This window comes from Pezoporus wallicus, unplaced genomic scaffold, assembly GCF_028554395.1.
Source record: "Pezoporus wallicus isolate ANWC-B61680 ecotype Strahan unplaced genomic scaffold, APGP_CSIRO_Pwel_v1 contig_5767, whole genome shotgun sequence".
In the NCBI taxonomy this organism is placed as follows: Eukaryota; Metazoa; Chordata; class Aves; order Psittaciformes; family Psittacidae; genus Pezoporus; species Pezoporus wallicus.
Window position 1 is genome coordinate 5,291,681 of NW_026640599.1, and position 25,240 is coordinate 5,316,920.

Consider the following 25,240-nt stretch of genomic DNA (forward strand, 5'->3'; position numbering starts at 1 on the left):
TTGCAAGCAGAGTACCAGTCCTGCAGTGTGTTTTTCTTCATAGGTCTCTGTTCTGCTGTTGTCTAAAGCTATTAGTTTTGTGTAAGATCTGCTTTGGGATTCCAGATAAATACATGAAAAGTATGTGATACATGCAAATAGTATGTGCTGCTAAGATATTTTTATCACAGTAATTTATTTTCATTGAATTATCATTTCGTAACAAGACTTTCTAGGTGAAATTTAGAATTGTCTGAGGAGTGATTGTCAATTTGAAGATGGCCCTACTTAACCTTGTCTTCCTCTTTATGTAAAAGCTAGAACATTTTAAAGAAGTTGAAATAGCAAAGATTAAGATGGAGGAGAAAGCACAGACCCAGAAAGAAATCTCTGAGTTGCGTCATGAGCTAGAGAGAGCACATCAAGCAAAGGCTGAAGCCTTGATTTCTCGTGAAAAGAATGCTATTGAGAGGCTTCAAAAGCAGCAAGAGGTAAAGTTCCAAATATTTTTTTCTTAATCTAGTACAAAAGGATTCAGGGAGTTGCTTAACCTGTCCTTTTATCTTTGGGAGATTTACCTTCAGATCTTAATTGGCTTATTAGCGAAAGCTTTGGATTTTCTTATACTCTCATAATTAGGGGAATGCATTTAGCAACTGCAAGAATGAGTGTAGGCTGGAAAAGGAACAGTTCTGCAAGTTAGTATTGAAGGAATTAAATGTAATAAATACTTTTAAATCTGTTTTAATAAGTTGAATGTTGCTTTTAGTTGTACTATAAATTCTTTTAGCTCAGAAGAACACTAAATGGAATATGTAGACTGTATGGTGTGCATATCACAGTATCACAGTATCACAGTATGCTAGAGATTGGAAGGGACCTCGAAAGATCATCTAGTCCAATCCCCCTGCCGGAGCAGGAACACCTAGATAATGTTACACAGGAATGTGTCCAGGCGGGTTTTGAATGTCTCCAGGGAAGGAGACTCCACAACCTCCCTGGGCAGCCTGTTCCAGTGTTCCGTCACCCTCACTGAGAAGAAGTTTCTTCTCAAGTTTAAGTGGAACCTCTTGTGTTCCAGTTTGTACCCATTACCCCTTGTCCCATCATTGTTTGCCACTGAGTAGAGCCTGGCTCCGTCCTCGTGACACTCCCCCTTTATATATTTATAGACACTTATAAGGTCACCCCTCAGTCTCCTCTTCTCCAAACTATAGAGACCCAGCTCCCTCAGTCTTTCCTCATAAGGGAGATGCTCCACTCCCTTAATCATCTTAGTTGCCCTGCACTGGACTCTCTCCAGCAGCTCCCTGTCCTTCTTGAACTGAGGGGCCCAGAACTGGACACAATATTCCAGATGCGGTCTCACCAGGGCAGAGTAGAGGGGAAGGAGGACCTCTCTCGACCTACTAACCACCCCCTTCTAATACACCCCAGGATGCCATTGGCCTTCTTAGCCACAAGGGCACAGTGTTGGCTCATGGTCATCCTGTCGTCCACTAGGACCCCCAGGTCCCTCTCCCCTACACTGCTCTCTAACAGGTCGTTCCCCAACCTATACTGGAACCTGGGGTTGTTCCTGCCCAGATGCAGGACTCTACACTTTCCCTTGTTATATTTCATCAAGTTACTCCCTGCCCAACTCTCCAGTGTGTCCAGGTCTCGCTGGATGGCAGCACAGCCTTCTGGCGTGTCAGCCACTCCTCCCAGCTTAGTGTCATCAGCAAACTTGCTGATAGTACACTCAATTCCCTCATCTAAATCGTTGATGAATATATTAAATAATACTGGTCCCAGTACTGACCCTTGAGGCACTCCACTAGATACAGGCCTCCAACTAGACTCAGCCCCATAGACTACAACTCTCTGGCTTCTCTCCTTCAGCCAGTTCGCAGTCCACCTCACTACCTGATCATCCAGACCACACTTCCTCAGTTTAGCCGTGAGGATGTTGTGGGAGACTGTGTCAAATGCTTTGCTGAAGTCAAGGTAGACCACATCCACCGCTCTGCCATCATCCATCCACAGTGTTATTTCCTCATAAAAGGCTAAGAGATTGGTCAAACATGATTTCCCCCTGGTGAAGCCATGTTGACTGCCCCTCCTAACCCTCTTATCCTTGATATGCCTTAAGATGGCACCAAGGATAAGGTGTTCCATCACTTTCCCAGGGATGGAGGTGAGGCTGACCGGTCTATAGTTACCCGGGTCCTCCTTCTTGCCCTTTTTGAAGACTGGAGTGACATTTGCTTTCCTCCAGTCCTCAGGCACCTCTCCCGTTTCCCAAGACTTGGTAAAGATGATGGAGAGTGGTCTAGCAATGACTTCCGCCAGTTCCCTCAGCACCCGTGGGTGCATCCCATCTGGACCCATGGATTTATGGATGTTCAGATTGCTCAACTGGTCTCTAACCCATTCCTCATCGACTAAGGCAAACCGCTCCGTCGACCTGACTTCATCTAAGGTCTCAGGGGTACAGGGCTCTTCAGGACTGCCTGCAGCAGAGTAGACAGAGACAAAGAAGGCATTCAGTAACTCTGCCATCTCTGTATCTTCTGTCACCAGGGCACCCATCCCGTTCATCAGTGGGCCTACATTGCCTCTGGTGTTAGTTTTGTCTGCCATGTATTTGAAAAAGCTCTTTTTGCTGTCCTTGACCCTTCTTGCCAGGTTTAATTCTAAGGATGCCTTAGTCCTCCTAGCTGCCTTCCTACATCCTCTAGCAGCAGCCTTATATTCCTCCCAAGTGGCCAGCCCCTCCTTCCATGACCTGTAAACTCTCCTCTTCCACTTGAGCATACCCAGCAATTCCCTATTTAGCCACGCAGGTCTCTTGGCCCTCTTCCTTGACTTCCTACATGTCGGGATGCTCCGATCTTGAGCACGGAAAAAGCAGTCCTTGAATGTCAACCAACTATCTTGGGCCCCTTTACCTTCAAGCAGCCCTGCCCATGGGATTTCCCCTAGCAATTGCTTGAAAAGGCCAAAGTTTGCCCTGCTAAAGACCAGGGTTGCAATTCTACTTGCTCTTCTACTAGTCCTGCCACACAAGATCCTGAACTCCACCATCTCGTGGTCGCTGCAACCAAGGCAGCCCTCAACCCTTACTGCTTCGACCAGATCCTCCTTGTTAGTGAGGATGAGATCCAGCAGCGCTCCTCTCCTGGTCGGCTCATCCACCATTTGCAGGAGGAAGTTATCATCCATACACTGGAGGAACCTCCTGGACTGCGGCTGGGTTGCTGAGTGGTCCTTCCAGCAAACATCAGGGAAGTTAAAATCCCCCACGACGACCACGGCCTGTGACTGTGAGGCCGCTCTCAGCTGCCTGTAGAAGGCCTCGTCAACTTCCTCACCCTGATCCGGTGGTCTGTAACAGACACCTACAACAGTATCCCCCTGCCAGCCTGCCCCTTAATTCTCACCCACAGACTCTCAACTCGCTCATCATCTGTCCCTGGACAGAACTCGGTGCATTGTAGTTCCTCCCGCACATAAAGAGCAACCCCACCACCCTTCCTGGCTGGCCTGTCTTTCCTGAAAAGGACATAGCCCTCCATGACTATATTCCAGTCATGTGAGCTGTCCCACCACGTCTCTGTAATTGCCACCAGATCATAATCTCCTGACTTAACACAGGTTTCCAACTCCTCCTGCTTATTTCCCATGCTGCGCGCATTGGTGTACAGGCATTTCAGGGAGCGAGCTGAGCACACCGATTTCACCCTAGGATTGTAGGAGGCCTCCCAGTCTTCATTAATTCTGGAGCGCTGCCCCACTGGGGCAAGCCCAGCTATAACCCCATCCCCCTTCGAATCTAGTTTAAAGCTCTCCAAATGAGCCCTGCTAATTCGTGCCCCAGCATCCTTTTCCCTCTGTGAGACAAACCTTTCTCACTTGTCATTGTCCAGACTGGTGCCCTATAAAACCAGCCGTTATCAAAGAATCCAAAGCCCTGCCTGTAGCACCAGTCTCGAAGCCAATTGTTCATGAACTGAATCTTCCCATTCCTTCCCACATCAGTGGAAGATGGAAGGAGAGAGGAGAAGATCACTTGAGCCCCAGACTCTTTCACCATCCGCCCCAAGGCCCTGTAGTCTTTCTTCATCCCCCTCAGACTGCGGGAAGCAGCTTCCTCCCCACCTGTCTGGAAGACCAGCAGCGGGTAGTAGTCTGTCGGGTGCACCAGGTTGGGGAGCTCCCTGGTGATATCCCTGATCCGGGCTCCAGGCAGACTACACACTTCCCTATGATGAGGGTCAACTCTGCATATCGGGCCCTCTGTTCCTCTCAGAAGGGAAATATGCATATGCCATTTCTTTGTGTCATTATATGTTGTATATTATTAATAGCCACTGTCTGTACTATAAACTGTCATCTCAGTTTGTTTTTTTGAACACTCTTTGTTCATGAGTTCCTCTTTTGGGCTGTTAACTCTTGGTGTTTTGCCAGAACAGTAGCTGTTACTGCAGCACACAATAATTTGTATATAGTTCTAAATGTCTTCTCCTGATTTCTATTACTTTTCAGTTTGATTGCTGGTCTGTTTCCTGTTTTCCTAGCCATTTCCCTGCTCTCAGCAGTAGACCTCTCTATGCAAATTATAGCCATCCACAGCTGCTAGCCACGTTTTTGCTATCTTGTGGTGTTTGTGTTTTTTTTATTTTGGTTTGGTTTTGCTTTGGGTTTCCCCCATCATGGGAGTATGGTATTAGTTAGCAAAGGAATCATGCATGTCTCTCTATATATTATTATTTATGTAGATGGAATCTACCATTGCCCTCCTTCCAATATGAAAATTAAACATCTTATCACTATGATATGAATTGTTTTTATGGTGATGTCCTTGGAAGTTTACAAGAAGACCACCTGTTTTATGCTGTCAGTCTTCTTCTGTGAGCATGAAATTAATTCAGTAATTAAAACCAAAAAAAAAAGGATTACTAGGTCAACATATTTGTCCAGTATCGTGTATGAATATATCTGGTTGGTATTGTTGGTGCAACTCACTTCATTTACCTGGAGATTCTTAACAGAGACCAGGAGCTCTACTGGGTTGAATTATATTTAAACTAAAGGTAGAAAGTCATTTAAGCCTTTACTAAGATAACTTTAAGCCCAGGCAATATGTCTTGACAAACTGCTCTATTTTTGCACCACCAGCAGCAGCAGCTAAGTCTTTCAGCATTGTCAAATGCCCATGGTTGCAAACTTTATAAGACCACCCATATGGCAAAATCATAATTTTATTCTTCTTAGACACTTATTATTTCTTTGGAAAGAAATAATGACTTGTGCTAAGAAGGTATGTGGAGGTCGGTATTAGCATGTTCGTCACTTGGAGAATCCCTTTTACAATTTGTTTGATTTCTGTAAATTAAGCTACAAAAATGGAAAGACTGTTGGTTTACTCAGTTTCAGTTTTAAATCATGCTTTATCAGGACATTTTGGCATTTGCTATTTCAATTTTGTTTTTATGAGGAGCATACAAAACTATTGTTTATTTTAAAAAATTCAAGTGTTTTGAACATGTTCATCATTGTAATTTTTTTAAACTTTTTTTTTTCTTTTAAAGAAGTTTTAATCTATTTCTTAAAAGGAAAGTGTTTATGAATAGACTGTAGTGACTCCATTCCAACCATTTTTATTCAGGATAAAAGCAGATAAGGAATTAAAAACAAAAAAAATTACAATTGATCCTGGATCTTACGTTAAATTATGACTATATAAATAATATTTATTGGAGTAAGACCAGTTCCTGAAGGATATCTTTGAAAGTTTGAATGTGTTAAACAGTAAATACCTGTATAAAGTATGAAGTAAAAATAGAAATAATATTTTCTGATTTAGATAGAAGCAAAGGAAGTATATGCTCAGAGACAAAGTCTACTGAAAGATATTGAAGTCATAAGGACCAGAGAGGCAGAACTGAAGCAAAGAATTGAGGCATTCGAAGTGTAAGTTGCTGAAAGGCATATATAATGCTAAATGATGCTATTGTCCTTTTTCTGGAAAGCATGCTTCAAGATGTTGCTACTTCTGTGACATTGAAATAGATTATATATCCCAGAAATTATGTTTTGTATTTTGGGCAGTATTGTGTACTGTCTCTGTTAGCAGGGATACCCCATAAAAAAAGATGATTTAGGGTTTTTTCCTGTGCCACCTCATAAAACCAAACCAGTGCAGCAGCATATTGGAGGCAATGAACCAGATGTTCATTTCGAAGTGCTAAAATTAAAAAAAAATTAATCAAACAACAAAACCAACACAGTATGTAACCATAACATTTATGTAACATATGTATGAATTTTTGCTTCTAAAGAAGCAAAATATCCTTACTGTTTTTTTTGTATGTTTGATTGTTGGTTGTTTTTTGTTGTTTTTTTAAACTTGTCCTTAGTAATATCATTTTGCTTTGGTTAAAAAAAAAACCCACCAAAACACAACATTTATAGACAGGTTTTCAATACTACTTGATGTCATTACTTTGTCATCTGGCTTTTATAGCAAAAACTTGGGGTTTTTTAACAACCCAGCAGAGGGTGCTGGTAGAATAGCATGCTTAGCGCTGTCTCCTCTGAAGCATTTCTGGTGTGGGAAACTGAGCTAGGGTTAACCCGGGTTAGCTGCATAATTAATTGGTACTGGGTTTTAAATAGGGCAGTTTAATTTCTGTCAAATCTCCTTGTTCTTAATGAATTACAGTGACAGATTCTGATGATAATTTTAAATTGCTACAATGTTCCAAGCAAGCACATTACCCTTTGATGTCTCTTAAGTGTTATTAAAAAACCAAACCAAATCAAAACAAAAACCAAAACTACTTTTGGCTCTGTAACTGATCGTTGTCTGCATATTTATGGGTATTTCAGCTCTCAGAAACTTCAGGAAGAGAAAAATAAAGCTATTGATGATGCACTTCGACGTCGGGAGGTTGCTGTGAAGAACATAGAGGACACATATGATCAAAAGCTTAAGACAGACCTCTTAAAGTAATTTTTTCTTTGTTTCTAATAAGACACATGCTACTCTTGTGAAAACAGAATAATAAATTCTCTAGGATTTCTTTTGACAAGTATAACAAAGCAAGGACTTTGAAAAAGGCAGTCTTTTTTATCAGCTTAAATTTTTTCTTAGCTCTTTGCTAGTGAAACAAAATGTTCTATCAGGTTCAGAAAAAGCTTGCTATAGGAAATAATTCTATTACAGACTATATTATGTTGCAGTTTAAATTCTGTATTGCTATCTGGGAAAGAGATGTGACATTAGTTGCATGTTTAGACAGAAGGATTTGAAGCAGTATTAGTGACTTCTTTTAACCATACTAAAACAACTGACCATTTTACAAATGCAGAGAAGACATGGGAGGAAATTAGCATTAAAGAGATATTAGAGGTTTCTTGGAAAAAGGGTGAAAGGCACACTAGCTCACTGTAGAGACAGATTGGCTCTTAACCCATCCCCATTTTTGGAGAGGGATTCTCTGATATAGATCACCCTGTTTAATTGATTACCATCTGCTTGAACATGGTTTCAAGCAATTTGCTTAGAAATGCTCTTTGAAAGCTTAAGACATCATCTGTGACTGCTTTTGAGGTGTTGCAGTGAGTATACCCTTCAGGTATTGGTGAAGTCTGTGCTAGGAATACCATGCCCAGGATTGTGCTCCCCAATTCAAGAAAGTCATGAGGAAAGTGGGGGCGGTCTACTAGAATTCTGGCACAATAGTACTGGGTCTGTCAGATGTGACTTCTGAATTCATATGGCAGGGAGTGTAAATTGTCTCTTGGGAGATTCAGCTTGGACATGGGGAAAAAAAATTCCTGGGAGGACAGTGCAGCATTGGCACAGGTCATCCAGGGAGGTGATGGAGTGTCCATTCTTTGAGATTTTTAAGACTTTGGTAGGAAGAGCCACAGGTGACCTGCTCTAGAGTTGGTGGGAGTCTTGCTTTTTGGCAGGTGCTTGAATGAGGTGATTGGCAGGGCCCTTTCCAACTGTTTCAGTGAGCCTTCAATGACTGATTTTGTCAATAAATAATTGTGTGATTATAGTTTAGTCTCGGAAAACTGGAATTTACACAAGTGCACACACATGTGTACACACATACTTTGGGTATCACAGAATCACTAGGGTTGGAAGGTACCTCTGGAGATCATCTAGTCCAATCCCCCTGCCAAGGCGGGGCCACCTAGAGCAGGTTACACAGGAACATGTCCGGGCGTATTTTTAATGTCTTCAGAGAGGGAGACTCCACAACCCCCCTGGGCAAACTGGAATATATAATTCTTTTTACTTCTAGATATCAGCTTGAATTAAAGGAAGAATACATAGCCAGAACCAATAAGGTTACTGAAGATGAGAAAAAAAATAAAGGTAACCATCTCTCTGAGATCAGTAAAGTAGCTGTTTTATCTCTAGAGCTTTTACTAATAGGTGTCAAAACACTGTTGTTACTGAACAGTCACGATGTTAAGTAACAGTGGGATAAGTGACAGAAAAGCTATCAAAATAGATTTTGAAAACATGTAGCAGGTTCCAATGACAGGGTGGCAATTCCTTACTGTTCAGAATGCAATGGGAACTGTGAGCTGTTGCTTCACACAGAGGCTGCAAAGCATCCCTGCTTTTTCAGTTTCCCATCTCCTTCTGAAGTTCTACTAGCTCATTCATTCTCTAATTGAACTCTTGTACAATCTGGTACCATACCCTTGAATGGTTGCCAGCTTCTACATTTATTGTGCGCAAGATGTTTAATTGGAGCTTGAGGAAGAGAGCTGGGACAGATTACATGTTTAGACTTTTAATTTAGGGGCATGTGGAAGAAATGGTATGTCATGTGCATATGAATTTGATTTACTTAATTCTAAAGGAGTATATGTATGCATATGAATATATTCACACAGTGTGATTTACTTAATCTTGAAGGAGTGTGTATAACATACAGTCATTTTTATGTATTGATTTAAATTGAATGCTGGGCTTAGCAGCTTAAACTCGTTTTGCTGACACAGTTTTTTTACTGTAATGCTCTACTAATTTTAATTCAGCATTTGTAATCCTTCCTACAGAGAAAGCTTTGCTTTTGCATGAAGAAGCCATTGCTGTTAATTCCAAAAAGGAAGAGCTCAAGCAAGCTATATCACGCACAAAAGAGCTTGAGGTAACTGTAAACATGAATTTAAAGAAGCTGTATTATAGTTAGTGCATTTGAGCTATATTAAAAAAAGAAAATGTGAAATAAAAATAATTCTGAAGTAGTACAGAAGTTCATAAGCTTCTAAACTGTTCTTTATCTGCAGCTGGATTTGGAGTCAGCGACGGCCCAGGTTCTGTTGCTAAATAAACAGAATCAGTTGTTGACAGAAAAACTCAAAGAGTTGTCAGACTATCCTTTGCTGAAGGAAGAGAAATTGGAGCTCCAAGTGCAGAATAAACTCCTTAGGCAACAGTTGGATGAAACTCGTAGTGAAAACCAGCATCTTCGAGACAGTCAGTGTGACTGATTTAGTAATTTTCTTGTTTATGTTTCCCTACAAGTATTTGTTTAGAAATAGTTTTCATTACAATCCATTCTTTGTATTAGGTTTACTAGTGGTTTGCAATAAATCCCAGCTAATCTTTGTGTAAAATGAAACAGTCCTTGATATTTATTTTCTTTAATATGCCTGTATAGTAGAAATCCTGAATTGTTTGCTATAATATGAAGACTTTCAAAAAAGCAGTGCAATATTTCTAACCATAGCATTAGTATGGTTAATAGTAGTAAAAGAACATTGCATTGTTATTTTGAGGTGCTTGCCTGACTATAGTTATAAAATGCCAATTATTTTTAATGTGCATTTGAGATTATGGGAAGATAGAGATGTGCACCCACTTACGTAAGGTAAGGATGTACATTTTTCTTCCAGAATAGGACACTCTGGGTCTAATTCTTGGATGACCCCACCAATAAAAATTTCCATCCTTTGAAAAGCTAGAGAAAAGATCCCTAAGTATTTTATTCAAACAAAGCCTTGTTATGTTCCTAAAAGCATATCAGCTTGACATTTTGAAGGGGTTATCATGTAGAAAAGTACACACTTAACTATTTTACAGCTGACTGTCTAGTATTTCTCTTTCTGGGTAGAGCTGTCCCAGCCCTCAGCAGAGCATCTGGCCTGCCAAGTGGAGCTGAGGAGAGTGGAACATTCTAAGAAGCTGGCACTGGATGAATTTGAAAATTATCGGCAGACTTTGGAAAAGCAGTTACAAAGTGAGGTAAATTATTCTTCCTAAATAATTTTAATTCTTTCGTCTTCCTGTCATCTCGTTCATCTTTATCTATGTACCTGTGCAGGCCATTTATATTTTGTTTTGTTTTTTTTTTTTTTATACTCTGTTTATTTTTATGTAAGCAACTCTAAAGAAAACAAACCAAACATCACCAAAAAATGACCCCCAAAACCCCAACCAACCCAACATAACAAAACTAAGTCTTTTTAAGTCATTAAGTTGCCAGCACTGACTTTCAGTAGGATATTGTGTGTATATGGTTTGACTGGACCTGAAAAACATTTAGGAATTAGTATTCAGACAGTTGAGATTACTCTTTTTGTTTGAATTACGCTGATTTTGTTTTTCTCTTAATCTCTTATAGGTTGAGCGTTGTGCTCAATTAAAGGCCCAGTTGTTAGACTCCGAAACTACTGTCAGGAAGTTAAATGTGCAGGTTGAAGAACTGAAACTGCAGGTGAAACAAACACAGGCAGGTTTGTGTCTTACACCAGAGCAGTCCTTTATGAGAAGTTCACTTACCTAACCAGTGTAAGAATTTCCAAAAGCTTAAAGAACCTGCAGTTACACAGAACTAATATAACACCAGTGAGTGGATTTCCAGTTTAAAATAAAAATCTATTTAAAAGTCCAATTTAAAAAGTACACTTACTGCAAATGAAAAACATATGTACAGGAAGAAGGAAAAACATTCCTCCTTGAATACTTGCATGTTTTTCTTACTTGTTTTTCCTCAGCATAAAGGCATTAATGTTTGTTGCTAACATAATCACTGTTTTCTAGGAGGCAAGTTGTGTTTTAGTGCATTTTGATTCTTGAATGTTTGTAATAAGAATAACCAATTTGAAACTGTATTGCATACCTCACAAATTTAAATCAAACTTCTGAGCGTTTGTTGTCAAGGCTAATCACTTATGCACCTTGTGTGGGCATTAGAGAGGCAAAAGCGTAATTTGCCTAAAGCAATTCATTCTGCTGAAGAAGTGCCAGTTCTGAAGATGCCTATGTCAAATTGCTAATATCAAGTATGACAAATACAATTTTGGGATGTATATTTGATTTTAAAATTCTTCAATGATTGCAGCATAGTTAGGTATATCCATACTTTATATTATTTGATAGACCAACGTGCATTTTCCTGTGTGGTACAAGTATTGGTACCATTTGGAATTGGAAATTTGTTAGTGTCAAAATAGCAAGTATAAATTTTAATTAAATGTCTAAGGTACTGAAGAGACTTTTATTTTGCATCGGAGTTAAGGATGTCATTGAAGAACCATTTATGTAAATAAAACCGAAGCTGTTAATTTACTGAGAAAAATACAGCCCGATAGATTGGTCTTTTGAGCTTGCTCAAGTGTAAAAGTGCAAGCCAGGAAGCAGATAGCCCCAGAACGTTCCATTTAACTGACAGTTGTGGAGAAATAACCCACAAACAAACTCAAAACAACATTATCTATTTACAGTGTAGGTTTTCTCCACTTTTTTTTTTTTTGTTATCTAAATAGAAGGAAACTGTTAAGACTTGTAGCCTGCCCTGTATCCCTCCCCCTTTAACAGCATGATTGGATTTTATGTGTCCAAAGTGGTGACATTTTCATTTTTATTTTTCATTTAAGCGTAATTTAAGAAATAACATTGTGGAGTGCACACTTTGTGATAGTTTTATATGGAAGAATTATATATTAAAAAAAATCAGTTATTATTTGCAGCTGTGCAGCTACATTAAAATATATTTAAGTCAACTCATTAAATTCTCAAAATTAATCCAATTCTATATAAAAGTCATTTTGATCAAATTGGAATTTGAATGCCATGTTTGACTTTTTCTGTTTTGTTATCGTCTCCCTCTCTCACTGTTTACTGTCACTCACTTTCATTGCTATCATTTAGCTCTGGAAAATGAAGTGTATCGGAATCCAAAGCCTTCACTTGTTGATCGCTCTGTCCTTGACTTCACCGGTGACAGAGCTGTACCTCATGATATTTATGTGGATAGTGCATTCCTGAAGAATCAGGTTATGACTGATGCCATGAAGGTAAATGCTGTTCCAAGATCTGGCTATTGGCAGCAGCTACAGCCACACAGTGCTTCTACAGATTCTGACCTGGAGTGTATGGCACATACCTGGGCTAGAATAAAAGAACTAGAAGAAGAGGCAGAGTATTTGGAAGAAGCCTACAGGAACTATCGACGCAGTGTCATGCAGGATGCAGCTGCAAGCAGAACACTGAGAAAAATGCAGTCTCCTTTACTTCTACAGTGCGCTATGGGTAAACCACCCTTGTCTGCCCAGCATGAAGTTCTTGAGGGTAATCCTAGGTCCCAGCATTCCCCTCTGAGCAGTCCAAGAGATGAAAAAGACATCAAAGGAACTGGGTCGGTTGATGTCTTTAAAAATCCCTTAACGCCACCACATAGAAGAACGTCTGTTTCAAGATGCCTTTCTTCTACTCCCGTTTCCAAAGTGGAAAGAGATCTCAGTAACAAGAAAGTTTCAGATGGTAAGTCACGATGAGGGCAGGCTGAGAGCTGGGGTTGTTCAGCCTGCAGAAGAGAAGGCTCTGGGGAGACCATATCGTGGCCTTTCAGTCCTTAAAGGGAGATTATAAGGAAGATGGGGGTAAACTTCTTAGCAGGGCCTGCTGCAACAGAACAAGGGACTTTAAGCTGAAAGGTTTTAGACTAGATACAAGGAAGAAAGTTTTGACAGTGAAACTCTGGAACAGGTTGCGCAGAGATGTGATAGATGCCCCACCCCTGGAAACTTTCAAGGTCAGGTTGGATGGGGCTCTGAGCAACTGATCTGGTTGAAGATGTCCCTGCTCATTGCTGGGGGATTGGAACTAGAAGACCTTTAAAGGTTTCTTCCAATCCAGACTATGATTCTATGATTGTTAATGTGGTGTGGTATTGGGCTTTTCCTTATTGCTCCTCTTGCGCTATGGGAAGAGAAAGATTTAGCAGTGGTAGTCTTTCACTTATTTGTTAATTGCTAAGAGTCAGGAGAAGTCAGAAACAAAATATGCTAGTACCTTGGAGTGTGACTTCCTCGTGGAAACAGATACTGGAGAAATAGATTGAGGGAGGCTAAACATACTGTGCTTTAGGTAGCTTTAAGATTATGCCATAAAGTTCACTGCAGGTGTAACTTTATGGTATGCAGAGTTTCATTCAAAAGTTGCAATCAAGTATAACTACTTTGCAACATTATTTGTAACTTCCTAGTTTTAATAACCTTCCCTCTGTATTCCTGTACTTTCATTTAACACTGCAGTTAACATGTGCAGCAAAAGACTGCTTCATCTGGCTTCTCTTAAATTGAGTTTTCCCATCTGAGAAGTCCAGATGTGATTTTGTTTGTTCTTTTTGCTGTGACATCTTTATCAAATATTCCTGAGCAGTTTTAAGGGGGAAGGGATTAGTGTTTGGAAAATTGTAACTTGCTATTAATTTGACAGTGTCTAATAATTACGAAGTAATTTTTTTTCAAAAGGGCAGTGTTCAGGAAAGCAATCAGAATAGAAAAGAATTGAAAATTAAACAGTGGTATGTTGTTTCAAATCCTGCTGTGTGTCTGCTTGTCAAGTCACACAATTCTTGTTGCCCTAGCCCAAAGTGGATTTAATGGGATGTGAAAAAGAGATACTAAGAAAACCAAGCAAAGATACTGAACAGCTTCTGCGTGAAGGAAGGTTAAATGCAAGAAAGGCAGCTTAGTTTGGAAAAGGGTTGGCTGAGGTGGGCTGCGGAAAATCTGGAAGGCAATGAGTGATGTAGAAAAGTTGAAAACGAACAAGTTAACCACTCCTTCACAGACCCTACCATCCTGTGAAATTGAAAGGAAAGAGAAGGAAGTACTTTGTCATACCATGAGTAAGTTGTGGAAGTTATTGTTCCAGTGGCAACAGATGGAGATGCAGAAATAAAACTTCATGATCAGGAGGACCTATCTTTGAAGGATGAAAGGAAGAAGTGTGTCCTCCTGTAAAAAGCTACTAAAAGTAGGAGAGGATCCTTTTCTGCTTTCCCCTGCTTGCTGTCTCCAATCTGTGGGCAGTAACACAGATCAAGAAATAGTTTCTGAGGAGAAAATTCAGATTGCCATCTTATTACTTGATCAGTACTTTTCACCTTAATCATTACTTGATCAAGCTTCATGCTTTCTGATGAGAAAGAGCAAGGTTGGTGTGTCTTGCAGATAGCAAGCTATGAGCCAAACACCTCAGGTATTTGTCTCCTGGTAGAACGTCAGTAAATTCAATCCTGCATCATTTCGAAGTGATAGTAGGTTGTAGTAGATTATGGTATGAGATGACTGGTGTGCCGTCTGTCTTCTGACAGGCAGTATGTGTTACACTGAGGAGGCACTAAGTACTTACGTGCATAAGTACTGCATGCTGTTCTTGTCCATTCGTTTTGCACATGAAAGTTTGACAAGTTATTTTATAGAAGATTGGATGTGGGTAAGCTGAGGGTTTCTACCACTAACAGGTACTTCTGATACATGAGTATGACATAGCTGCTGGGTCCTGTTCTGTTAGTGCTCACCTTCCCTAGAGGGTGTTCGTCTGTGATGCGTGAGCATAGGGGCTGTCTGGAGGTAAAAATACATGGGCAACCCCTAGTCTGAAGCATCCTGATTTCTGCAGTGGGATGTACACCATGAGTTGGGTCCACTTCTATGCAACCATCTGAAAGGACTTCAAGTATGGGAGTGTTAATAGTAGCTTTTTATCTATTTCTTGAGCCAAATTAGCACTGAATACTGTAAAAGTTATTTAGTTAATGAAGAGAAGGAAAAAAACCAGTACCTGCCTACTGAGTGAATATCATATCTTGTGGGGAAAAGTAATAATCATAGTCTAGTAATGAAAGACCTGTACAGCTGCACAAGAAAGGAAAATTGAAATTTCAAGGTAAAATTTAACCAAAGCGCTGGACTTTGCAAATTTGATTAAAAGCCTTTTATAATTCATGGATTTTGTTTTTTACCTTGGTTTCTTAGGAAACTCAAGACTCTCTAGTTATACTGTTTCCTTCTGTGCTGACTTTACAGCTGTTGATAAGAGAATAAAACCTTCAAAGATTTTCTTCCTTCCTTCATTGCCTATTTTCACGAATCTGTAGAAAAAACCTTTCAGGTTTAATTTCCTAATGAAGCATCGCCTTTGAGATACCTCAAGAGTTATCTTTAGCTGGCTAGTAAGCACATCCTTAACTTAAAATCTGTGTTCGTAACTGCTTCCTCTAATGACCAGCAAGGGAGAAATTATTTGGTGTTTTGCAGAGGGGCTGCAGTTTGCAGGGAGCATAGGTGTATGGGTGATGAAAATCATGGCTTTGTAAGGAGTAAGTTTATGATGGTGAAGACCTGTAAAGGAGAATTGCCCACAGGAAAACTAAACCAAACAAACCCAAAATAAAGAAATTACCAGCACAAGAAGTCAGGTTAAGAACTGGATGTTAGTTGTCTTATGGTGTCTGCACGGTTCAATTATGCATGTGCAGCCTTGTCTGAGAAATGGTAGGACAAATAACTGACTAATACTAATTGTGTGATTTTCATTCTGCAGACACCAGTCACTTGTACCTTAACTCTTCACAGCAGAGTGTTGACAAGGTGCTCTCTCCTATTTCAAAGCCATATCCACTTTCATCTTCTGAGTCTGTTTCTTCCTCACCATCCAGTCACGGCCAGAAAATCAGGTAACATTGTTTACAAAGCAAGTTTTTTAACCTGCTTTTTAAAGAAACATTTATCTACCTGTGCATGCCAAGCTCTTCTAAAGATGGATAAGGATTTCCCTTCTTGAATATCATGCCTCAGGAGGGACTTAGTTATAAAAAATCAAACATCCCCGCCCCCAGCCAAACACCTTTGGCAAATATGATTTCATATTTTTCATCTCTGTTAAATTTGTACCTCCTTACAATGCAAAGTTATGTGCAATGAAATACTTAAGTGCATGAGAAACTTCAGGTGAATGTGGTGTTTCTTTAAAAAAAAAAAAAAAAGAAAAAGAAGTCTTGTCCTGTGACAAAGTAAAACTTGATTGATTTACATAGTGTTCTGTAAAGTCATTTAACTGTTGTAGCTGAGCGAAGATGAAAGCTTTGAAAGATTCCCTCTGTTGGGGCAAACGGTAATGGCAGCAGTAGACCCAGGGCCTAAAAAGTCCAAAAGTGCTAGGTGAAGGACTGACAAGTCAATCTGGGGAGTGAGAACCTGAGGCGTCCTAAGCACGTGTTAGTTTAATGCAGATAGAATAAATTGATAAACATCCATCACTGAAACTTAGCTCAAATTCTGCCATTTAAGGATATTAATGTGTAGAACTGCGTTTCTCAGCACTTTCAGGTTGTGCCACTTCAACCAATGTAAGTATTGCTTTGTTGCCATGTGTGCCTTCGAAGATAGCAGGTGGTTCCTTTGGTGTGCAATGCCAACACTAAGGCAAAAGTCATAAAAGGGTTAGATGTTCCTGGGCTCAGGACTGACTGACTTTGTTGTTTTTCAGACTGTTGTAGATATCTACATAGATTTAATGATGAATTTTGCTTTTGCCCTTCTTTGCTTCTGCCCCTGTTTGCTTTTCAGTGTTTCCTGTGTCAGTGTTCTGACAAACTTTTGAAAGCAAGGTTTGCTTTGGATTCCCGTATTTCAAGCTCTGCAGGGCTTGAAATCTACTGTAGTGCTGTAATCCACCTGTTCCATTGCATTTCTTTACATAGTAGACCATTTTCAGGCAGCTGACTAAAAGATGTATTGTTAATAAATAAATGTTTTGTTAATCACTAATTTCAGAAAATGGCTTTTCCAGAAGTTTAAGCATTCTGAGAATGTTTAAAATCTGTTCCTAAATGTAAATCTGAGTTAAACAACCACTGTCTTGTATGACTGTAATATCTATGAAAAAGTGTTAGTTTTTTAAGCAGTGAGGAATGTGTACATATGTCCAAGATGTATCTGACTTTTCCTGGTGTCCTGTAACTTTGGACCATATTGGTAAGTTAAAAATTTGGACTGTATACTGTTTAGATAAGAATAATGTTTGAACCATGTTGCAAATGGGAATGTGAAGGTACTACGGTAGCCAATTAACTGTTACTTGGCATGTCTTATTCACAACAGTCCTATCGGACATCTCACCCTCGTATGAATTACCGAAATGTGAATGTGTTTTTAGCAGCTTGCTGTCATGAGCTTTTTTGGCAGTTTTGATTCCTCTAGTAGGTTTCTATGCCATCCATATAAATTTGGTTCCAATAACGCTAACAAGAACTCTTGCTGACATTGTAGACTAATTTGAGAACAAACTTTGTTTCAGAAGACAAAGTTGGGTCTTTAGAGGAGTAAACTTCATTTTTCAATGACTTAAAATTATTTTTCATCTTCCTTAGAACAGGTGTTTTGAATACGCTTGATGTTCAAAAGCTGCCAAGGTTATATTTGATGCACAAGAAACCTCTTAATGAAAAAAAAGGCCACTAATTCCTTGAGCAAAGCTATGTCTCTTTTATTGTGTCTCTGTTTTTCACATCTGTGACCTGACTGCTGAGCTTTTACTGATTGAAGCTTGGTAGTTTCTGCTACCTGAGAATTCAAATCAAGGCAGTTGCACATTCTCACTTCATTAGCAAGCTGTAATGCTAACTTTGTTGTTGTTGTTCTCTGAAGAGCTTGTTCATGTGTCTATCTTATAATTTCCAGAATAGGAATTCTCCAGTCTCCTTTGCATGTGCGAAAGGGATAATGGGTAGCAGAACTTTTCTCTTTTCGTTTTTTGATTGGTTTGGTTGGTTGTTCTTTTTTTTAAGTAAGTGAGTAACTTGGCAAAATTAAGCTGCATAAGAATGACTTCTCTTTCCTCTCTGTATCTCCTATTTCTATGCATGAAATTCGTCTGTTCTTATAGTCATTTGGTGCCTCCACTGTCCAAAATTGAGAATCCTGAATAGATGTCTTCAGAAAAAGCTCAAATATTTAATTATTAATGTTTCTTTCTTTAGAGAAACTTGAATTGGCCTTAACCTGCTAGCCATCATTCTGGATTTGATGGCGGAAGAAAGCTTGTCTTGGGGCAGCTCTAGCAGGCATTCATACGGCTTATTTTTTATCAAGTCCTCGATAGACTAGACATTTCATGTAGACAGGGTCTATTCTGTGATTTGAATTTGGGGAGAGCCTTTATGATCTTGGCCTTGAAAAGAAGCTGTTGGTATTTCCAGGGACTGGAAGGTTATTTCCTTTAAGTGGCTGTCTCTTCTTTCTCTTTTGATTGGCATTTTCTACAGTATATCTCAGATATCCTGTATTCCTCTGACAGACCTTACAAAGCGAAGTTTGAATGTTAACCTGCATGTTAAGGTGGCATGGGAAAATGCTCTAATACTGGGAGGGACTGTACTTCTTTGAAGGATGTTATAGAGTCCACGCTGCCTGAAGAGTGAATAGCATGAGCAAGTTGTGTTGCAAAGAAAAGGCCAGGGTCTCGGCAGGCAGCAATGGGTTGTAGTTGTGTTCTTGGGTTCCTTGTGACAAAGCAAAGGGATGAGGTCCCAATAATTTTCTTGAACATTGTGCTTTCCCAAGGCCTTCCTAAAGGGAAAACATTGTTGAGGATTTCTCAATTTCTTGTGCCTTGGACTGTGTTCTGTTACGTAAAATATTTGAGAAATGCATGTGTGGGCTTTTCCAGTTATTTACTCATTATTGGGTAAATGCTGCATCATCAGTGTGTCGTGGGATTAGTTTATGACCTGTAGATTTTAAGTGGCAATGGGAACTTTGAAAATACAATGCTCTAACACCAGTAAGCCATTACAAGTTAGACCAATGTCAGTGGGGCAGAACAGTTGCATCTATGACTACAGGAGCTCCTTGTTTATTTATGTTTCAAGATATGAGTGTTATGAAGGAAGCCAATAAACACAGGAAGACTGGAGTTATAAGGCAGATTATTATCTAAACTATGCCTTTTTTTATTTAGGAATGAAGAAACTGATTGTGAGGTTTATTACCAGTTTTAGGCTAAAAAAGTAATTTTGGACATTAACAAAATAGTTTAGATGGTGGTGATTGGGGTTTTGGTGGGTTTTTTTTAAGCTTTAATGGTAATTTTATGCATACCCTATGCAGTTTAACAATTTACAATTTGGTGTTGACTGGCATAGCAGTCTTGTTTTACGGAATATTGACATTAAGTACAGCTCAGGGCTTGGTTGCCAACTTTGCATGATGGAATGAATTTTGAAAACTGTTTGGAAATATGTGTGTTTACCTCTCTTCATGGAGCTGACCTCTTCAGTTTCCTGACTCGGGGCAGTGTGTTGACTGTCTGTCTAGCAGGATGTGGTATTGAAGAAAGTGGCATGGATGTCCATGAACCTTGCATCCTTAAAAAAAATACTTAACCATTTCTGTGAAGGAAAGGCTAAAAACATGACATAGAATTCCAAAACCTTGACGTTCCATTTACTCTGCCATATTTAATTTACAGGGTGTTTTCCCCCACTGATTTTATTGAACTATCCTTCTGGCAATGCAGTTTTAGTTGTTTGTCCACCCATTTACATTTTTGTTGAACATGTCTCATCGTGGGGGCATGTTTTGTTTATTCTCCACTTTTGCTCCATAGAAGACCTGAATTCCTTAGATTGTAAGTACAACATATTTATGTGGTGGTGAAGAGCACCAGCTGGTGTGGAATAAGCTCCTTTATGAAGTGCTGCTCTTGAATTTCATTAGTGACCTACACTACTTTTTTCTGTTCTGGTTCTGGTCAGGGTTTAGTAATTGGGTCACATGGGAGATACTGTTCTTTCACATTATCTTTCTGATGAGATAAATGGGGATTTAGAATGAGGGCACTAACCCCACTTTTCATAGCACCCACATTTTCACTCCTGCATATGTTTTGCCAGACATCTAATCCTAATATACTTCAAGCACATCTGTTAAAATGACATCAAAGTGGGAATTAGACTATAACAGAGAGCCTAAAAAGGCAAATTTCTTAATTTCATTTGACTAAGTGTCACAACTCATTGTATTCATCCTTTTTTCTTACTCCTTTTTATGCTTTTTGACGGTGCACTTTGTTTTAATATAATGCCTTTATGTTATTTATAGGCCTTAGGGAAAGGCAGCATGGAGCTAGCTATCAGAGAGGTGGAGCTGTCTCTTGGTAAACGTCACCAAAATACATTTAAATGTATTTAAATACCTCAACCTTTGAGCCAGAAAGTTACAGCATTCTCGTTGCATGTTTTTTATGTTTGGTTTAATTTGTTTCTAAGCATGTAAGTAGCCCTTGTATTTAAATCTCAGATTGCTATTTGCTTAAAAGTTTAGCATTTATATTTATTAAATTGTTTATGTCCTTCCTTTTTCTTTCAGACTTCATAATCAACAAACAGATAAACCAGATTTCAGTGACATTCCCAAACTAGACGAACTAATACATGAGGACCTTGAAGAATGCATTTCTTCTCTTGAATGTAAGTGTTTGTGCATTTTAGACGGTTCGTTTAACACCTTAGTGCTTAATGGTTGTGAGACAATTTTCTTGATAGCTTAAGACTGTAGTGGGAGAGAATAAAGTCTCACTGAAATAAGAAAAAGAGTCTCTAATGATGAGGGATAAATTTTCTTCATATTTGTGCATTTAGGAGGAGAAGGGTATGTAGCAGTAAGTACACACTAAAATCAAGCTGGTTCTGAATTTTGAGAACTTTTTGTTCCAGACTCTTGCATAACCTTGTTCTGATTAATGCATGTAGGTCTGACGGTTGTTTCAGAGTGGTTTAAAATGGTGTAGGGTGGTTTTGGTTTTAAACAGCAAAGCATATTAGTGTATGAACTAACTGGAAGCTGTTTTGTATTTGCTGCGTAAAGTAAAACTCCAAATTACCAAGCTGTAATTTTGAAGATAAGTTTCTTGCAGCCATTACATGTACTGTTGTTGATTTTTTTCCTTCAGTAACTGTGGCTTAAATAGTATTATGAATTAGTAGTAACTTTAGAAGTGTTTGTAAGCATGTAAAGAACAGTTGCAATGACGCTATCATTAATCAGCATCTTTGAGTAGTTTTGGAACATGTGGTTCAGTTACTGAAACATCAGTGTTACCCTATTCTTTTTTTTTTTTTCCTCTGAGATCAGCATTTTATTTATTTACATTTTTGTGCTCTTGCTGATTGCAGGAAGGCCTTTGACATTATGTCAGTAATGGTTTGTGTTGAGTGCTGTTTCCTTCTCTGTATATGCTGCAGTAAGCCTACAGGGTCAGTTCCCAAAAATTTTTGATGTAACTGTTGTACTGTAGAAAAAGGAGGATAGCTGAAGTTAATGCACTTTATAGCCATTTGTGTATTGAGAGAAAAATAGGAGCACATTTGCTGGCTGTATTTCCTAGTTTTTCAGCATTTGAGTGACATCTTAATGTTGGACCTGAGCAGAGTTCTCTCCTATGAAACTGGGGGTTTAAAGTAAGTGAAAGTGTCAGTAAGAAAGATGTAGACTGCAAGCTAAACACCTTTCCCATTTCTAAATTTTGATAGGTCTGTAAAGTCTTGATACTGGTGGAGGTATGTCATTAGGTGGTATGATTAATCCACAGTTGGTGAAGAGATTATTGTATGGGAGAGTTAGAATCACTGATTTCAAGGAAAATATCTCTAACTGGTGTGAGTTAGGTCCCAGACTGGCTTATTCTTTCGATTGTGGTTAGATAGATGGAGTGATACAGTTGCTCATGCTCCTGAACCTATGAATATAGAGCTTTCAGTGTTTTAAAAAGAGCCAACCCCAAAAGCTGCTGTTTGTTTGAACAGCAATTGTGCTGACAGTTTTTAGTGGTAACTAGCAGAAGCTGACGACTCATCTATTAATTTCTCTGTGAAGTCTTAGTATATTCATTATTTGTTAATTTATCTCATTTACTTTTCTTTTTTTAAGCTTTAAACGCATTATTTGAATGTGAGTTGAGTCTGTAGCCACTAATGGTTTCTACTCATCTCATATTTTAGTTAGATTTAGATTTACTTGTTTCATTTTGTATTAGAGACTTTAAGAATATATTAGATATTCCGCTTTTATCACGTATGAGGCTAAACTGGCATTTCCTTAGCAAATCTACCTGAGTTTGGTGCTGCGCCCAGGTAAGTTACCACTGTCATTAAGTGATGTGGGGTAGTTGAAAGGATGGTTTTAAGAGCTTGTATATGCTGATGATTTCTTAATCAACAGTACTTCAGCTGGGTCAGACTGCATCACAAGGCAATCTCAGTGTACAGAAGGGAACCAGAATGGCTAAAAAAGGGAGCAAGTAACCCAGGAGAAACTTGGGACGGAGGGAGGATAAGGATGTAGAATCTAAAAAGTAAATGTAGAGTAAGATACCATTAAGGAAGAAGTTGGTAAGAGTAGGAAAAAATAACCTGACTGAAGAAGATGCCAGAAAATGTGGTGGAAGCCTTTTAGTCCTACTGTGGGTGAGCTCTAGCGAGAAAAGATTGGAATTTCTGTTGGCGGTAATTGCTTTAGTTGATGTGCTTGTCTTAAGGAAGAATGCATCTCTTGCTGTCCACCCTTACATAAAGCAGTGATGGTGTACAAAAACTGTTACCTTTTTGTCTTTTGCAGAGTAGTTAATGTAAAGATATTTTGTGCTGTATTGTTTTGGGTTTGGTTTGTTTCCTTTGTGACGTTATCAGACCTTTAGAATTTAGGTATAATATTTATCAGGAACCTATTTGTGAAAGGAAGTTTTTGACTAAACATTACTTACCCCAGAAAACATTACTGAAGTTTCATGTGGAAATAATGATGTTGATAACACTATAATATAAACCTCAAGTTAAAGAGAGAGCAAAAAAACCAGAATAGCTTTTCTTCTGAATGTCGTAGCTCATCATTTTGATCTTAGGTAAAACTTGCATAGAATTCACTTTCCCAGGTGAAGCTGGTAGGACTTCTGGTGTTTTTGTAAGAAACTGAAACAGTCTTGTAACTTAGCTAGATTGATGGTTTGGCAGACATTTTCTCTGATGCTTTCATCTATAATTCCTTTAAAATATTTTGAAGAGATTCAGAGCATTCAGAGAGAGAGGCTGATTGGTTTGGGTGTCTCATTTTTCTTCATGCAGTATATTTCAGTTTTATTATAATGTGGGAAACAAAAAACTTGAAACCTTGATAATATTTAAAGGATAAGAAATTTCAAAACCTTTACCTAAAAATTAAGGAGATACATGAGGTATCTGTACTATGGTACACCAAATGCTTTGAAAATGGTCTTGTGTATTTGAGGTTGGCTACCTAGAAGTAAAAGCTACATCTGACTTTTTATTTCTCTTTATTTTCTCTTGTAAAATTGATATAATAGCAGCCTGCATACTTGGCAAATAAATAATCAGGAAGCAGCTGAATATCACAGCAGTGATCACAGTTGAAGTGCAGTACTGTGGTTTGTAAATTCAGAGCTACGTTGCACAGGAGGAAGAATACAAAGTAGAATATGGGAATTAGTAGTTATCCATCCTGTGCGCCGAAGAAGACAAGGGTCCTACTAAAAAAATAGTATGCAATCAAGTAATTAAAGGTTGTTTTATATGCATAGGAAGTATGAGCTGAGCTAAACTTGGCCATGTAATTTTTCTGTGACCTGTATCTTACATAAAGAAATTGAAACATTTTGGTTTTGCTATATATTTATTCATGAATCTGTTTTGGCTTTGTAAACAGGTGTGTTCCAATAGCTAATTTCAAAACTAACAATTCTGTAATTAAAAAAAGCAAGTACAGCCTATGATAATTCTTAGTCCTCAGGGAAATGACCAAGTTGAAGGGAAAATGCTCAATTAGTACTGATATTTACGTGTTCTAGTTCAGCCATTCCCACACTTTGTGTCCATTGCTTTGCTCCACTATTGTGATTACAAAATAATGAAGCCATTGTTCAAATTTCTTCTCCAGATCAGGGAGACATTCCAGAGCAGTGTGAAAGCGATGCCTTGCATCCGTGTGGGGACATCGTCAATGGAAACCATGTCACAGCCACTGTGCCAGCAGCAGCCGCTTCACTGCAGGACTTAAGTGAGTTCTCCAGTCAGAAACGAAAGTGAATGCCCTTTTTACATGTCATATGTGTAACACAAAAAGCCAGATATTTAACATTTGGTGGGTATGTATGCTGGTGTGATGGAAAATTTGTCCAAAAGCCCTAATTATGTGAAAGAGGAAGGAAAGTTTTCTGTTGCTTTACTGAATTAGGATGACTTCACCCTTGTTTTGGTCAAATTTGTTTTTAATTTAAATGCTTTTGCCACCCATCCCACCCTCCTGTCCAGCTTTTGGAGGGATGATTTTGTTCTTTTCAGGATAATTCTTCTTTCTGCTCTTGCTAGAAATCAGACTTGAAAGATTTTTGGAGGTTGTGTTTCTGTTTCACATGGTTTATATAGGTCTTGTCTGGATTTTTTTTTTTTTTCATTTTTCTTGGCTGTGTTTGCAAATTGTATTACCCCATGCTGTGTTAATTTTTCGGGTAGATGAAGGTGATGTCAGTGCAGCATATGCCACTTTTCTAATTGTCCTAGATAGAAGCATTATGATTATTTTTATTTAGAGAGGAGCTTTCTAGCTTCTAACAATTCCCAGTATTTAGTTTGCCTATCTAATTACTGTCTGAATGTTGTCCTACTTGCACAGCTTTTTAAATATGCTGGCCACATCAGCAGCATGTCCTGCAATGATTTTCAAGGGGTTTGTAAGTACTTTGCTTTATAAATGTAAAGAATTATATTCAGTCAGATTGCTGAGGGGTAAAGAATATAGCAACATGAATTTTAGGATAACAGAGATTTAATGAGAAAGTCCATGACAGGAATGAGAAGTGCATAGAGAGATTTGTCAGCTCTCTGGCCTCTACTTTTGCTTTCCCGTTTAGCTCTTAGGGAGTCATACATCAGAATAA

At 38.8% G+C, this 25,240-nt stretch overlaps 1 protein-coding gene across 5 annotated transcripts in view; it reads left to right on the forward strand.

Annotated features, from left to right (window-relative positions):
- OFD1 (OFD1 centriole and centriolar satellite protein) overlaps nt 1–25,240 on the forward strand; it is a 35,982-nt gene that overhangs the window by 7,478 nt on the left and 3,264 nt on the right. For 4 of the 5 annotated variants that reach the window (XM_057419617.1, XM_057419619.1, XM_057419616.1 and 1 more), the window contains 12 exons: nt 297–470; nt 5,831–5,937; nt 6,856–6,975; nt 8,286–8,359; nt 9,034–9,146; nt 9,286–9,475; nt 10,113–10,243; nt 10,623–10,734; nt 12,152–12,763; nt 15,836–15,968; nt 20,662–20,762; nt 24,241–24,360. In XM_057419617.1, the coding sequence (XP_057275600.1) occupies nt 297–470; nt 5,831–5,937; nt 6,856–6,975; nt 8,286–8,359; nt 9,034–9,146; nt 9,286–9,475; nt 10,113–10,243; nt 10,623–10,734; nt 12,152–12,763; nt 15,836–15,968; nt 20,662–20,762; nt 24,241–24,360 (1,987 nt within the window). The remainder of the gene's footprint in view (nt 1–296; nt 471–5,830; nt 5,938–6,855; nt 6,976–8,285; nt 8,360–9,033; nt 9,147–9,285; nt 9,476–10,112; nt 10,244–10,622; nt 10,735–12,151; nt 12,764–15,835; nt 15,969–20,661; nt 20,763–24,240; nt 24,361–25,240) is intronic. The other variant, XM_057419618.1, reaches the window with a different exon arrangement.